Source organism: Rhipicephalus sanguineus, chromosome 7 (assembly GCF_013339695.2).
Source record: "Rhipicephalus sanguineus isolate Rsan-2018 chromosome 7, BIME_Rsan_1.4, whole genome shotgun sequence".
Lineage (NCBI taxonomy): Eukaryota > Metazoa > Arthropoda > Arachnida > Ixodida > Ixodidae > Rhipicephalus > Rhipicephalus sanguineus.
Genome location: NC_051182.1, coordinates 91,678,654 through 91,695,002, shown reverse-complemented (window position 1 = coordinate 91,695,002; position 16,349 = coordinate 91,678,654). Strand labels below are relative to the sequence as shown.

At 46.5% G+C, this 16,349-nt stretch overlaps 1 protein-coding gene across 1 annotated transcript in view; it reads left to right on the top strand.

Annotated features, from left to right (window-relative positions):
• The window catches only part of LOC119398843 (caspase-2), a 38,534-nt gene that overhangs the window by 12,851 nt on the left and 9,334 nt on the right, over positions 1 to 16,349 (top strand). Inside the window, exons 2-5 of the mRNA XM_049417443.1 lie at positions 7,403 to 7,640; positions 10,257 to 10,321; positions 12,978 to 13,217; positions 15,082 to 15,304. Of these exons, the coding sequence (XP_049273400.1) occupies positions 7,403 to 7,640; positions 10,257 to 10,321; positions 12,978 to 13,217; positions 15,082 to 15,304 (766 nt within the window). The remainder of the gene's footprint in view (positions 1 to 7,402; positions 7,641 to 10,256; positions 10,322 to 12,977; positions 13,218 to 15,081; positions 15,305 to 16,349) is intronic.

Sequence of the window (16,349 nt, the reverse complement as noted above, 5' to 3'; positions counted from 1 at the left end):
CAGACTAACTGGGTGCAGCGTCCCACACATATCTGTAAAGCTCTTGGGGGCTCCTCAAGAGCATACAATTTTATTTTCACCCGCTGTCCTCCATTATTATTTTTGTTTCGTGGTGGGGCTAAGGCTCTTTTTTGGAAGATTTCTGAACGCACCCATAAATCGTGAAGATTCGTCAAAATTTGCAGGAGTCCTTAAAAAAAATCGTAAAATTCGTAGAAGTGGCATCCGAATGGTTATTGTGCGAAGCGGATGCGGTAGTTCCGAGCGGGACCATAGGTAGCGGGCAGCGAGAAAAAGCGGCAGCCTCTTGATGATCTTGCGAGACTTGTGAATGATGGAATTCACACCCTTGACGGTGTAGAATCCAGCTACCCAGGCGCCCCGACATATTCTAGACTGTGGAGAGCCTTTGTGGTTGTTCTTAATGATTCTAAAATGGCGGCTGTGCAGATTGGGACGCAATTTCTGAACTCAACAAACGATAGTCTATCACTCCCACTCGATAATCGTACAGTTGTTTTCGGCAGTGGAGAGTATGTGCCTGCTGTATGCACCGACTCATTCTTGCGAAGAGTTGTGGCAGTTGAGATGAACGGCATCTACACCACGGAAGCCGGCATCTTTGTGCCATCATTCGGTGCGTCTTTCGCTAAAGGGAAGTAGAGGGTACCCTTCAAACGGTCAAAGGCCGGTTCTTATTTTTGAGACCACTCAAGGAATGTGCCGGAAGAAAGTTAGCGCAGTGCAGCAGCTATCGAGGCAAAGTTTTGTATAAATCGAGAAAAGTAAAAGGCGAGGCCAGAAAACTCCGCAAATCTTTAGGTTTTTTAGGGTGACGAAAACAAAGGACTGCTGAAGTTTTGTCAGGCTAAGCATGAATTTCCTCCTTGCTCATGACTTGACCAAATACTTTAAAGGGACCGACAACTGCCCAGAACATGAAATGAGATGGCTCCACTGATGGAAAGATTGCCCGTCGCATTGACTCAAACCAACCCTGTTTTAAATGCAAATGCATTTCTTAGTCGGGCTATGTCAGGCGTCCGGCGTTGTCCGCGCGCCTCTCCGCTCTCACTCCCTCTCCGATAGCAACAGCTGCGGGCGCGCGCCCTTATCCTCACCCCTAGCAACCGGAGCAAGTGGTGCGGGCGGAGTAGCGGAGAGTGAGTGGATAGGAGGAGCGCGCTCTGGCGTGTGAGGGCGCTCGCATCGCAGGAGCTCGGCGGAGCACCTGCGTGTGTGGAGAGAGTGTAGGAGAGGGTAGGTGCAGTATCTCTCTCCTCCCTGCGCCACCGCCTCAATGCAGTGCGTTTGAAACGCGTTTGTACCGTTTGTGCTGGCTTGGCACAGCCTGAAAACAGCGCGTTCTAAACGCGTTTGTGATGCATTGAAGGCGGTGGCAACATCCCTGAGGTGATTACGAACGCACGTAGGAAGCGTTCGTTGAAAGAGGCGCCCAAAAGGGAGACAGACACTTGAGCGTGTCGATGTGTCCAGCTTTACGCCATTAAAATTACTACGCCGTGTACTCTCGGCGCAAGAAATGCATTCGCATTTCCTCACGATTCCCTTCGGGGAGGTCGGGGCATTTTTTTTCGTGAGCGATGAATATATATTTTAATTTCTTAATTGAAAGTCGCGAAAAATGACCTGTGGCGCCTCTGGCGGCAAGAACATGAACGATCCGATGAACCCGGCAACGCGACTGCTGATTGCTGTACGCGGTCGATGATTTGTTTGTTAGTATGAAAATATTGTTTTATTTATAATAAAAAGTATTACTCCACAAAAATGTACATATAGGCCTGCGTTAGTATTATGCAATAAAGTGGCGCTGCCTTCGCGTGACTTAATGATCCCATCCTCGTAAGCGCGTCTTGAGCAACTTTTCAGCGTGCTAATGCAACCCTGCACGCAGTTTCTAGGTCGCTAAGATTTTCGAGCGACATAGTTTTGCTACCTACACTTCGTCTCAGAAATGTCACGCGCTGCTACTCGGCGCGGCCGCGCATATGCGTAGTGACGTTTTCGATGGCTTGGCTTGGCTCGTGCATCAAGAGAGTAACGACGCCGGGACAAGCCACCCATGACACAGGCGCTGGCAACCTTGGAACGCATGCGCACACAACACGGTACAGATACAGGGAAGGTGTATAATGCCATATCACCTCGTTGTAACAGCTTGTTATTTTCAAAAATAGTTAAAAAGCTATAAATAAAGGTGGTTGCGTCGTCTGTTATCACTCGTGACATGTCCTGGTTTCGAAACTAGTCGTCCCGACGTAATACATTGCGTAGCACTAAAACAGAACATAGGTGAAACATTACCTAAACTAACCTAAACAGTCCTATTTATAACTAGTTACAGAAGTCAAGCAAAGTCTTTCCAATTTCACGCACGCAAAAGTACATAAAAACACCTGCAATTATTAACACTGCATCGAAAACGTGCACATTTTAGTCCGAAGCATGAGGTTGATCCTTCTGAGCAATGGGGCTCAGATAGGGTCCTTGAGGAGCAGCAGTTGCCCTCTCCCAAACACAACGTCCTTGTGGTGCTTGTTGAAATAGTCTCTGTTTTTCTACAGTCAGTCTGACGAACGTGGACGCGGGTTTTCTGGCTTTTCGCAGCCATCCACACAGTACCGTGAATTAGCTTGATTCATCTTTGAGCTCTTCAAGCTTCCGGCGGCTGTCAACAACATCTAGTGGCAGCACTGGATAGTGGATACCTACCCTTCACCAAGAAGAGTGGAGTTGGACCAAGGAGGTTAACCTCCTTGAGTTGGACTAACCGTTTTTTGGTAGCCGGTGTTGTGGCCGAATGTAACATACGGGAGAATAGCGGCCCAATTTATCCCCAGGCGGCAGTCATACCGGTCATCTGCTTGATTGTCGTATTGGCCTTTTCGCACAAACAGTTTGCGGCGGGGTGATATGCGGTCGCACAAGAGCTTCATCCCTGTGATGACCATTACGCAATTATGGTCATCAGATATGCGATGCCAGTCCACGGGAACTAACTCCCGCGATAAAGCTGGCGGTGCTTGATCCCTAACCACGTAGACCTTGTGTAGCCGCTGAGGAACACATACAGCAAGGCTCTCCGAGCCCTAGTCGATGACGGCTCAGGAGGCCCGCAAGAAGTTGTCGCCTAGAAGGATTCCTTCGTGAGGTAACCGGGGAGCAACGACAGAGTCATGCTGCAGTGTTTGGTCATCCACTGCTACCACAGCTCTGACTTCATCCCAGTTTTGCAGGTGATGGCCGCTTGCTCCTACCAAACGTAGGGACGACGGCCCAATGCTTAGTTTGAGTTTAACTAGTAGTGCCGCAATCAAACTTTTTGCAGCTCCGGAGTCCAAGATGCCTTTAACTGTTTGTCTGTTGATGGCGACAGGAACGCAAAGAGTACCCGCTTCTGTGGCACGCGGCACCTGCTCAATTACTGGTGGCTGCTCGTGGGCATTGGCGTCGGCAGCTGTTCGTTTCCCCGCTGTTTTGGACTGGAAGACTCGAACTCTTCATGCCACTTCAGAAATTCTGCAGTTAGCGGCAGACGACGCTGCGTGACAAAGTGACCACTAATGGAGCAGTTCAAACGAAGCTTACGGATTCTGGAGGCGTTTGCTTGCGTTCTTTCAAAAACACGCATCGCTGAACGAGTCGGATGCCACGACGGACACGGGTCGCCCTTTGTATCTTCTTTTTTAGGCGCGTTTATCTGTGCTACTTGATCCTCTGAGGAACCACTTGACTCTATGATATAGTGCGCGGACGATGGCGCATATGCTTCCGAGGCGAACGCTTTGCGTTAACGCGAAAGTCGGCGGACGGCTTTGTGGATGGACTCTCGCGTTCTTCAGCAACCACAATATGAACGCTTTCCTTAGAATTCCTGATCTAGTCAAAGCGCAGAAAGGAACTTATCATATGATCTAGCTGCCCAAATGTCTTGTCCAAAAAGCGCTTCTTTGCCTTAGGTGACAGCGTAGCCATGATGACTTGACACTTTTCCTGTTGTAGTATAAGATAATTCCATTATTCCATGAGGTCCAACTTTCGGTATGCGAAGTCTGTAACAGACTCTGCAGCGCCTTGCGTTGTTCCGAACATTCGCTGCTTAGACGTGACACCGTAATTCATACTATAACGACGGCGGAACGTTGTTTTCATATCAGACCAAGTAGTGATATCAATAACCTTTGTTTGATGACGCATCCATGTAAAGGCTTTAGCTGGGAGCCTTGAAATAATGAACGGTATGGCGACCTTGTCAGGAACGCTGAAAGTTCTGAACCAATAGTCGACTTGGTGAAACCAGGCGTTTTGTTCTTTCCCGAGACGGGGTAAGGTGCTCGCGCGAAACTTGAAAGTCGGTCGCGAGCGTCTTCCCCGTTAGACATGCATAGGGTATTTTCCCTTCAGGCCTTGCTTGTTGATTTCTCGAGCCGCGCTTAAAATTCATCGACGCATTGCTGTCCTCGTGCACTCGTGCATGATGCGACGTCAGAATCCTCATGCGTTCTCGACTCCAAGTGCTTGATGCGTTATACAAGTGGAACGAGTAAGTTGCAAAAGAAGTTTTGACTTGCCTGCAGCTGCGAGTACAGAGGTGGCTTTGGTGCGCTTTCGTCTTTAGCGGCGTCGTGGTTCTTCCAAAGAATGACTTTGAGTCTCTCCAATTTGAGCCAGAGCTCATCCACCTGGGTCTTCAGGGCACTAGCTTCGGACACAGCTGACCTGTAGGCTTCCACCCGGGCGGCGTCATCCAGCTGTTCGAAAACGTCGATGAAACACGGGGCGGTTGCCGTCTTGGGTTCACGGAGCCGATGCTGTTCTGAAGTCATTGGTTCAACCAAAGGAGAGCGTAGACAGCGACGTCTTCACATAGAAATACTAGAGGTCTTCTTAGCTTGCCCCGAGCCGTTGGGCGCCAAACGTGACGTGTCGTTGTGGCCGTCGGTTTCGATGTGTTCCGAGGTGGTGCAAGAAAGACGACCGAATACACTGGAGACCAGGAAGAGACTGCCACACCCTTTTCCTTATCATTCGAAGCAGCCCGAGCACGCGCGACCTCGGCGCCGATCTTCGCATTTTTCGCGCGAAAGCGCGAGACACACACCGAGCGTCATCCGCTATCGCTCGTGACACACACCAAGCCTTCCCTTTCAGGCCACGTGGCACGGCGTCAATCGTGCGCTCAAAAGTCGCAGGTACATTCCAAAGCCCGATAGGCATTACGTTTGTCTAGTGTACACCATCCGGGGTCACAAACTTTGTTTCTAAGTCGTCTTCGTGCATGTAGATTTGCGAAAAGCCGGAGAAGCAAACAAAGGCTTGAAAAGTATTCTCCACATTATATATGATCGCGGGTGTCGTCAATGCGTGGCATGGGTTCCTTTCGAGTGATCTTATTGAGCGCCCTGCAATCGACGCAAAAGCGTATGAAACCATTTTTCCCGGTTCAAAACAACGCGATACGTCCAAGGACTGGCTGACACCTGGAGTACCTCCTGATGTCATGTCGGCAATTGTTTTCTTGAGAACATCCGCGAAAAATTTAGGAGAACACGGAAGAACGAAGAGGCCGGCCGAAGTAGGAACGAGGAGCGGCAGAAGAGCCACGGTGAATGGCGTCTCGTTGAACGGTAACTATTGCGCGCTTCACTCGATGCGGGCGGAGATGGGGTGCGAGAGAGAGGAGGATGATGGCGGTTTTGGAAAAAGGCTCCGGCAGCAAGATCGCGTTCACACATGTCTAGCCCCAGAGACTCGTCTTGCTGGTGAGATATAACCACGATGGGCGCCATAATTGCACATGAGCATAGACGAACGCTAAGGCGGGTAGAAGATGGTTTTCTGCGCCGGGAGATAGCGCAGTCGGATGGGCAGATGAGGGCCGAATTGGTGTTGACTAGAAGCTCGCAGGGGGCGCTGCAGCAACTGACGCATAAGCTGACAGTGATAACGTCGAGTTTACGTTGCCTAAAGGCACGGAAGAAACTTGCGCGAATGTTCGTTGGAGGCGAAGGGCACCGGGATGCATGTGCGCATACCGGGCCAACGATATTAGCTCCTCCCTGATGACATCACTCAAGGCAGCGCCACAGACTGATTGGAACGCATTGAAGACAGTACGCTCCCATTGATCGTAATTCATCGCGTATGAGTGCCTTTATAATACCTCATATATCTAGGTCCGCCGTAAAACAGGTTTCATTTCTGCCCAGCTGTAGGTGAACAGACTCCAGTTCCTCGACAATCAGGACCCCTGTGCTGCTTCTATCGGGAGATTTAGGCGGCGGGATTCACGTTCATAAAGATGTAGTCTAGCAGTATGCATTACTGACTCTGACCAGATATAGAGATGCGGTTCACTTGCGCAGGCTCGTTGTGTTCGTATGACGTTTATATCCCCGCACTTTTAAGGGAGATTATCAGAATTTTATCATTTATCCTTGCAACGTAGGTGAGCGATGACGGCACTTTTTAAGGATAAGTACATTTACGTGTGCGTTTTGTGGTGCAAAGCGTACACTTTGTTGTATTATTTTATATAAATGCACGGCGCGGAACGAAGCCACACGAGTACAGTGTATCTAAAAAAAGATGTTAGCGCAAAGAAGAAATATATGTGAACTTCAGTTGAGCAGAGTTCTTATTTTGGTCAAAGTACAAAGGTAAGCACCGATAAAGGCCCGACAACTTAATTTCATGAGGTTTCATGGTAGTTACATGATTTTGCCAAGTCTGTGCGATTTTTACAGCTTAAGGGATAAATAATATTTTTTTTTCAAAAATGATTGATTTGTGGTGAACTTCGTCTGCATGAGTGCCTTCACCGCATCTCGTGCAACATGCACGAAATATGTATCTTGCGAGTGGTTCCCACTCTTACAGCTGTAGAGAGTGGGAACTGCCCTCTACAGGAGTTCACGTCGTTGGTTTGTAGACCATTGCTGCCTTGTGCTTGTTTTCCTGTCCATCTTCATAATTGATCGAACAGTTATTACTGCTGTTCTACTACTGGTGAATAAGGGACAATTAGTATAATTGTTGGGGTTTTACGTCCCGAAACCCCAAAGTTATTAGGAGGGACGCCGCATTGGAGGACTCCAAAAATAACAGCCACCTAGACTTCTTTAATGTGCACCTAAACCTACGCACACTGGCCTCTAGCCCTTCGCCTTCACAGTAATGGGGTGGTAGGGGCCGGGGTTCTACCCGACGACCTTCGGTCTGCAATCAAGCCCCATAGCTAGTCGACCACTGCGGCGGGTCACTTTTCACTAGCCTTTCATCCCAAGTACAATGAGATGCTAATAACAGGAACGCTACTCAGATTGCGTTATGTTTATAAAGACCGCAACACCTGTCTTTTCCTAATTGTGTGCTGCAGAAGGACAAAGACTGTGATAAGCGCATCTACCTGCTGCATCGGTTTCCCAAGGAGGACCCTCCAGGGTCACATTCTGATGCCACTGACCACCCGGAGAACGTTAGGCTTGTTGAGAAGCGCGTGCGAGATGCAACCTGGCTACTGAGCGAGCGACCTCTGCCAGAACAACTCGTCTTCCTTGATGAGGATAACTCCAGTGGTCCTTCCCATGTGGTCGTTGTTCAGACTGCTCAAGATGGTGGGTGCTGCTCTTGCGTAGTAGGTTTTTGTGCCGCCTGTGTTGCAGAGTAGACATGATATTTGCAAAGTGCTGCTTGATTCGTTGATCCAGGTCAACGTCGCAAAAGAGAGCGCCACCTTGAAAAAAGTCACAGTTTCGCCACACGTGCGAAGCAATGAATGATATAGCAAGAAAGTGGAATGACGCACGAAAAACGAGAAGCATCTTGATACTTGCAGCGTACCGCTGAAGCACAAAGAAGGACGGCCGAAAAGAAAGCACAGGCATGCACAGGGCAAGCGGGAACTAACAACGGTCGCAGTTGTTACGTCTTTGTGCTTGAGCAACGCGCGGCAAGTGTCGAAGTTGTGAATCAGATAATCATTGCTTTTATGATTGGCTCACACCCACTCTGGTGGAATGGCCAAGAAGCGAACAGTTACTAGAAAAATGTGGTCAAATATGAATTCTATGACTAATGAATTACAGAATAGTTAGAATAAATTATAATACTCTTAGATATTTCTTTTTCTTTTAAGCTGTCGCACTTTTTTTCTTTTTAAACTGCCACACGGGGCGTCTGATGCAAGGTGTGCCCAGTGTTCTTTGTTTTCTTTTTTTTTTCCACATCATGAGCGGGTACACAATAGGGCCACTTTGTCGTGCGGGTCTCAAGGGCAGTTTTGAAATTGAAAGAAAACTAGGAGCGTTGCATCTGCAAGTGTCGACAATGGAGAATCAGGTGCTCTTTTATATTGCTTTTTCTTTTAAACTGCGTAGACTGACCCCCTGCGTCTCTAGCCACCAGGGGGCGTCTGATGTAAGGTGTGCTGGTGTTCTTTGTTTTTTTTAGATGCGAAGCAGCTTACGGTGGAGATCAATCCGGTGGTGGTGTGCGGCGTCACCACCCTTACTGCGCATGCGCAAACCCTCTGTCCCACTCTGTGTTTTCTCTGTGGCTTGCGAGCTATTTGTAATTCAGTGGGTTAAAGGCATCTGTCGAAACTGCTGTTTTAGTGGCGAGGAGTACTTGCGATGACGCGAGTCGCCACCGGGAACTTGGGAAAAGAGCACATCATAAAGTAGCGAATCCTGCTAGAGCACTAAATATATTGAATGTGCGGATGAACAAAAATTCTGTCTACGGGTGGTACGGTGCCGCACATATTATACATACGATACTAAAGAAAATGCCTTACAAAACTATCATACAGGCAATAATTTCATATATGGGTAATGCATATTGTTGTCCATCTGTAGATGTGAGATGAGTTTTCATTTTAACATTGTTTTAGCTGCCTTTAGCGAAGTCCTGAAGCTCCATTTTGAGAGTGCCCCACACTTCAGGCATTGTGGTCTTAATGCAGGCATGGTGGGAACGAGTGGGTGCTTTAACCCTCCTCAGCAGGAAGGTGATGGAACACGATCTTTCCGTAGTGTAATAAACCTAAACGAAACAGTTTGCGCCGCAATAATTTACCTGTTGTTGTCATGCTCTGCCTCAGTGGCAATGTTTCCTTGATGCAGCAATATCCTTACATTCCAGTGTGTTGAGCTGATGGCACTGTAGACCACTCGCACAAAGTTGTAGCTGCAACAAAACAGCCTCCATCAGCCCGTCTACTAGCTCTATTCACTTTTAAAGACGATAGTCTTTCTTGGGGAACTAAAACGCAGAAATTTTGGTCTGTCTGTCTGTCTGTCTGTCTGTCTGTCTGTCTGTCTGTCTGTCTGTCTGTCTGTCTGTCTGTCTGTCTGTCTGTCTGTCTGTCTGTCACCCGATTCAGCCACCCGGCCAAAGTTTAACAACTTGTTGAACGCCCAGCCATATTGAACTGGTAGCGCCGTTCATGAAGCGCACCATCAATACTTAAGTATTAGGTGGTGTGTTCCTTTACTAGAAAATACATAGATACGTAATTCTAAAGACCCTAGTTTTTCTTAGGCTGCGCTGAAAATGCTAGTGTTTTTTCGGCTGTGCTGCAAATGCGACGGTATGAGCCAGATACGTAATTCTAAAGACCCTAGTTTTTCTTAGGCTGCGCTGAAAATGCTAGTGTTTTTTCGGCTGTGCTGCAAATGCGACGGTATGAGCCAGATACGGCCATTAAACATAGAGGAGGAGAACTCATGTAGTACGGCCGGCAGAAGACTACCGTCTTTCGATGATATTTGCAGTGAAGCATACGCAGTCATTCTTTTTTTGCTGTGACCGTTTATTTTCGTTGCTGGTATTATATCATGGTGGTCATTATAACATAAGAGTTACTACAGCACACTGTGGGCATCTCCATTTATGACTTCTATCACAATACCGTTCATCAACGCTGCACAAAATTTGTTGAGGCTCGCCTAAACGTCATGAATGGGTGACGTACGAGCACGCGTCGAACAATCACGAGTGTCGAGGACAAATATTAAATTATAGAACGCGCGCCATATCACATTGGATGATAGTCACCACACTGTTCTGTTACTGTATTCAGCAAGATTTCTTTCATTCTTCCGTACCCCCTTTCCCCTTCCCCAGTACAGGGTAGCCAACCGGAGTATATTCCTGGTTAACCCCCCTGTCTTTCCTCTACCTTTATATCTCTCTCTACTATTTTGAGAGAAGATCCTTTTTTTCTGCAGGCCCTGAAACCAGCGACTACGAACTGCAAGTGGTTCCAGCTGAAAGGTTGATCTATGGACCTGGTGTAAGGAGCTTTCCTGATATCATGCTACACGCTTTATCTGTGTCACCGTTCCTTTCTCGTGCTTTATCATATGCTTGATCTGTGTAACCAGTTGATCTGCGTCGCCTGCTTTGTAGGACATTTTCTTATCGAATATCATCCACCAGAAGCTACTCAGTAAACAACATATGATCATTTTAAATGACAAAAAGTACAAGCGAGAATTGTTCAGGAAATGGCTAATGGAAGCGAAAGCTCTGCTTTTCATTGGTAGAGATGAGCAGATGATTGGAAAAAGCGCACTCTTCGAGACACAAGACACATTCCGGCTCCGCGGAGGCGCTCATGAGTGTAAGATGGATCTTGTCATCATTACCATTGTCAAAGCACAACTTCGAAGTGTTTATTTCGCATGTGCAAATGTCAGAATGTCCTGGGAACAGTCATTCTTGCTGAACGGCGTTCTTGCTTCACTACCTGCAAAAGTAGGTGCACACACAGTTCGTTTAAAATAAGTCAAGTTGTCAAAATATATTCTATCCGAACAAGTGTTGAAGGGTCTCTAAAACTAATTTACAAGTGCGCCGCGTGTTTTGCACACGTGTCACAGCCGTACTGATGTCAGAGTGGTGCAGAGCAGATGTTAAATCCTTCAGTTAGCGTATTAACTAGTTGAATAACGTAATAGTGCAACAAATGGTCCGAAATAGTTGTACTTTAGGGAACTTCACTGAAGTAAGCTTTGTAACCCTTTTGTATTATGTATGTCGCTAGTAACCGAATTTTCATGATTTTGAAATGAGAGTCAAGATTTTTTTAATGTCAGTGCTGCTTGTCCAGCTGTTCTACCCAGTAAAGCTAAAAAAGCAGCAGAAGCTTATGTTTTATACTGAGATTGAACACATGGAATGCGTCATCCTCTCAAATGGACTTTCTATAATGCAAACTGCATGTCTCGCAGTAAGAATATGTAAACTTCATTTGTACATTTGCGAACAGTCCGTTGTAATCTATGACTACAGGAAACGCATACTAATATATTTTAATGAGTATCCACGAAACGAGTCCACTGACTGCTAAACTTTATGTGTAATTTGTGATTTGTAATCATTACCTAACAATATAGCCGTAATCAGCAGTTACCTTCGGTATTCCTTTAACGCAGGACAGAATCATAATATATCTTAAATTCAAATATGGGGCACCCTACATATAGGGACAAAAAGAAGAGGAAGACGACATAGAATATAGTTATGAGAGGTGCTGTAGTGGAGGACGACGGAAATTTTGAGCACATGAGATTTTTAACGAGCAGCTAAATCTAAGTACACGGGCGTCAAGCCCTTTCGCGTCCATCGAAAATGCGGCCGCCGTGGCTGGAATTGCCTGCCTTGAAGTGCATATGAATGTGCACAGCAATAAGTGTAAATCCAAGGGTCGTGATTGACCATGAAAGGCTTTACGGTACTACTATTTCGCTTCTGTGTCCAGCGGCGATGTAGAACACAGATGCTCAACAAATGAACTACCACTAAACGCTCATAAACAGGTGGACCGCCTTCTGTCCAACCGCTATATTTCTATTTTTTTTTGGCTCTATACCAGAGCGTAGCAGTTGAGAGCACGCAGACGGCACGTTTCGCCACTTGCGACAACCTCAAGAACAGACGCTCGAAAAGATAGCGCTGGAAGGAACTCTCATCCTACATTATGAAAATGCCGTTAAAGCGGCGTTCATTGCAGCCGTGGCGGTCTGTAGTGTGATGCATGCTCATCTTCATACAAGGTGGAATTATGCATTTCATAAGGTACATGAAGTGATCTAACTCGGCAACTTTTTCTGCTTAGAAGGTGTAGGTTAGAGATGAGAATAACGTCTGTGGACTGCCATATTTATGTCATGCCACCTGAATAGTGCTGACGAACTTCTGTTTGGCACCCTCACTGAATGGCGCCCCACACAGGTAATCCGTCGTCTCAGCATCAGACACTCAGAGCACGCGGTGTAGCCGTTTTCTTCGCCAACGTATAGTGAAAGTGAAGGAAAGCACTGACCTTCCCCTTCAAGCACACTTTCTTTTCGGGGATCTCATGAACATGCAGCAGATCCGCACTATGAGCTCATAATATCTAATTGTTATTATTGCAATAGCAATTATATGAACTATCTCGGCAGGTTTTTGCCGTCGCCGTCATGCCCCGGATACGCATATGTTTGTATGTATAAATAAAAGCCAAAATTAAAAGTAAATCAGAAAAAAAATTCCGAAGCGCACCAGCGGGATGCGAACCTGCGACCCCTTGCTCCGCAGCGCAGCTCGTGAGACAACAGGTCACTTGCCATTGTTTTTCTTTCTGTTCATAGACATACTAACGGCGAGCTATTTATATACACCACTAACCACTGGCGGTACGCAGCAACATTGCCCGAAGGGTGCGCTTTAAATCAAAGCTCCTAGATTTTGCTTGGGTGCGAAAACTGGCCCTGAGACCCGCACTAAAAAGTGGCCTATTTGGTGTATATGTGAGGTATAGACGTACGAAATGCTCTGACGTATATTTATTCCTTGAGTACGCACATTGTGGTCCTCAGCATCGCGGTAGTCTACGCTGTGAACGATCATTAGTTCCACAAATTCCGGCTGCATATTCATTCTCGTCATTTCCACATGTGCAGGAATACCCCATGGTTTCCTCGCCGAGAGGAATGTGCATCATCATCAACAACTGTAACTTTGAATGTTACGATGAGCCGCGCTATGGATCGGAGCTTGACGTGAGTCGCATGGAGGCCCTCTTCAAGGCATTCCTGTTCAAGTGCATTGTACACATCGACAAAAAAGCGGACGTGAGTAGCAATTGCCTTGCTTCATTCATCGAAACTATGTTTGTGTGTGGAAAGGCAGAGTTCCACATATGACCAGTCATGGAAAATATCTTGTGTTGGTTTTTATCCTTTCTGATGCACCAAGTTACACGAATTTATTTCATTAACTAAACACAATGACGAATATTAATTTTATGCTACCACTAATCACATTGTCGTGGCACAATCCACCTTTCTCCGTGGTGGCTAATGAAATTGTCGCCAGAAAATGCTAGCTTAAACATTATCTTTTTTTTCTTTTGGCGTAGAGATGGAGATGAACATAAATTTTTGAACAGAAAATTTCAGAAATTTTTGGTCAGCGATGTTAAAGGAAAAATGAGGAAGCACATGTGCAGAAGGGGGCTGGTATGCCTCTTGGGGGTTGGAGGGAATGATGAAAGTACCTCTTTCGCACCCCCGTGCCGACGCTCACGAATGCTGCATTTGAGCTTGCAATGAGCACTGCACTTCGCCATGTGCTGGCTAACGCAAAAACGTTGGCCGATTCGGCCTCTCCCCTAAGAAACTTGGCACAGTAATGATGACTAATGAGCGCAGTAATGCATCTTCGAGAACCCTAAACCTCAGTTTTCTTTTTATTCTTATGAAAACTTCGTATTTTTCAAACGGCCAGTTCCGTGGACATACCGGGCAATTCGGACACCTTCAAGCACCGCCATGTACCCGATAGATCACTGTAAAAAGACATCTGAACTTTGAAAGACTAAACATTTTTACAGTTCATATTGGACTGCTAATATGATTGCATTTAGAGAATGCCATTATTTGAAGCCACCACCACTGCCATGTCCATTACCTCGAAGGCTCAAACGAGCATTCTCGTTTGTCAATCCGCTTGCAGTCGCAGAACGTCCAAAAAGTGTGCTTCGCCGCCATGCAAAGGCGTTACTCGGTCAGTCGTAGAAAGTTGCCACCCCCACGCTTAATAATTGTCGTTAAGTACCACAGGCTAACTGATGACTGTGACACAGAAGGTAAATGGACGCCAATGAAGTATATTTAGTACAATTTGTTTAGGTTCGTTTAGACTTTTTCCTGTGGTCCGAGGAATACTATCTGACTGCATATCACGCGTGCGCGACCCATTACCTCTTACCTTCTTCGTTAGCTAGCATCATTTTCGCTCCAATAAACAAGTGGCCCCTATATGTAACTAATATGGTAAAGTTTTGATTTTAATACCATTGCTTTCAATTAACATTCCAGATAGATTTCTTGTACATGACTAAGATATTGCTATTCTTTCCATTACGTGCGAACCTGTAAACAGCGTCAGATCTGTAGCTTAAAAAGATGGTTGATCCCTCTGTCATAGGAATCGGTATAACACGAAAGTGAAACGTGTCGTCACAGAAGTAGTTGATTGCTTCAGTGCATTGGTGTATCGGAGCTTGTACAATGTCTATAGTTGTTTGGCAGATGTAGCACCGCCTGATGTGGACTTACTCACGTTGACGCCTAGTGGTAGATCTCCGCACCGACGACTAACGCCAATGACCATTATTTAACCCTTGCGGCAAGGGCATAGCCAGAAATTTTTTTGGCGGGGGGGGGATGGGGGGAGTCAGCCAAAGTCTAAGAACATATAGGTTGTGGTTTTATTCTCTTCTTGACAGGAAGCACTCGCCAAATATTGAATTAATCAGTTCTAATATGACACAAGACAACTAGAGATTGCTTGTAGCAGTTCTGATTTGACCTCTTGCGATCATTAAACGGGGGTGTATCGAAATCAGGCTACCAAAATCTCTGAAAATTTTGAAGTCTTTATAGGTACTCCAAAGAGTCCCACAGTGACTGCTTAACACTATATCTCTAACCAGTGTTCTTAGCAAAAGTATTTTCAGTATCAGTAAGTGGGGCGAAATGCTTGCCCGTCCTTCTTTTTCAGGAAATGAAGAAACTCCTGTCGGAGGCAGCTCAGAGCAAAGAACAGGAGGGGGCCGATTGCCTGGTGGTAATCCTGATGTCACACGGAAACCAGGACACGATCCAGGGTGTAGACGGTGAGGAGCTGCACCTGATCAACAGTGTTTACGCGCAGTTCAACGATGAGAAATGTCCAGCCCTGAAAGGAAAGCCCAAGCTGTTTTTCATCCAGGCCTGCCGGGGAGGTACGTGGTGTCTTCATCTGCTTCTCAATAGCACTACAATCGCATAATCCTAACAATACATTTAAGTTACTTTTGCCATTTGTAATTGACTGAGGCATGAATTGGGCGCCATTAATGTTTACTTAACACTGGAACTAGCCACTGGTAAGAAAATAAGAGCAAATGGCATGCTCATTGGTACCTGTGTAACTAATAAATGCTCACACCCAAGGTTACCACCTATCGTGACGCTATGAAGTGAGAAATGTAGTGAACCCTTGTTGTTGTATTCATCTGACTTCACCCCGCCATGGTGGTCTAGTGGTTATGGCGCTCGACTGCTGACCCGCAGGTCGCGGCATCGAATCCCGGCCGCGGCTGCTGCATTTTCGATGGAGGCGAAAATGTTTGAGCCCCGTGTACTTAAATTTAGGTGCACGTTAAAGAACCCCAGGTGGTCGAATTTCCGGAGCCCTCCACTACGGCGTCTCTCATAATCATATCGTGGTTTTGGGACGTTAAACCCCAGATATTATTATTATTATTATTATTATTATTATTATTATTATTATTATTATTATTATTATTATTATTATTATTATTATATCCGCTTTCCACGACGGTTGCTGTGGGAAGGAAAGAAGGACGCGAGAAAAACGAAAGGCAGGGATGTTAACCACTCTAGAAGGACCGGTATGCTAACCTACGATGGCGAAAGAAAGAGATTCTTTATTTGGGAAAATTAGGTGAATAGTGGGGGTAAGTGACGCAGTAACTGTCTCTCAGGCGAGGACCCCACAACCGCGACACCTGGGGGAAAGGGGAGAAAAGTATAGGAGAAGTTAGAGTTATAGTGGAGGAGGAGGCCTGGGGGAGTTAAACACATCACTGGGGGGAGAGGGGGAAAAAGAAAAAAAAGGGGGGGGGACACGCGATAAACACATGACTGGGAAAAAAAAACACGGAAGTTCCGTTTGTTGGGGGCTTGGTCGGCGTGGTTCAGAGAAGACGGTCGGCCAGTTGCGCGGCTTCGATGTAGTTGAGGACCGCGCGCAGGGCAGGGCGC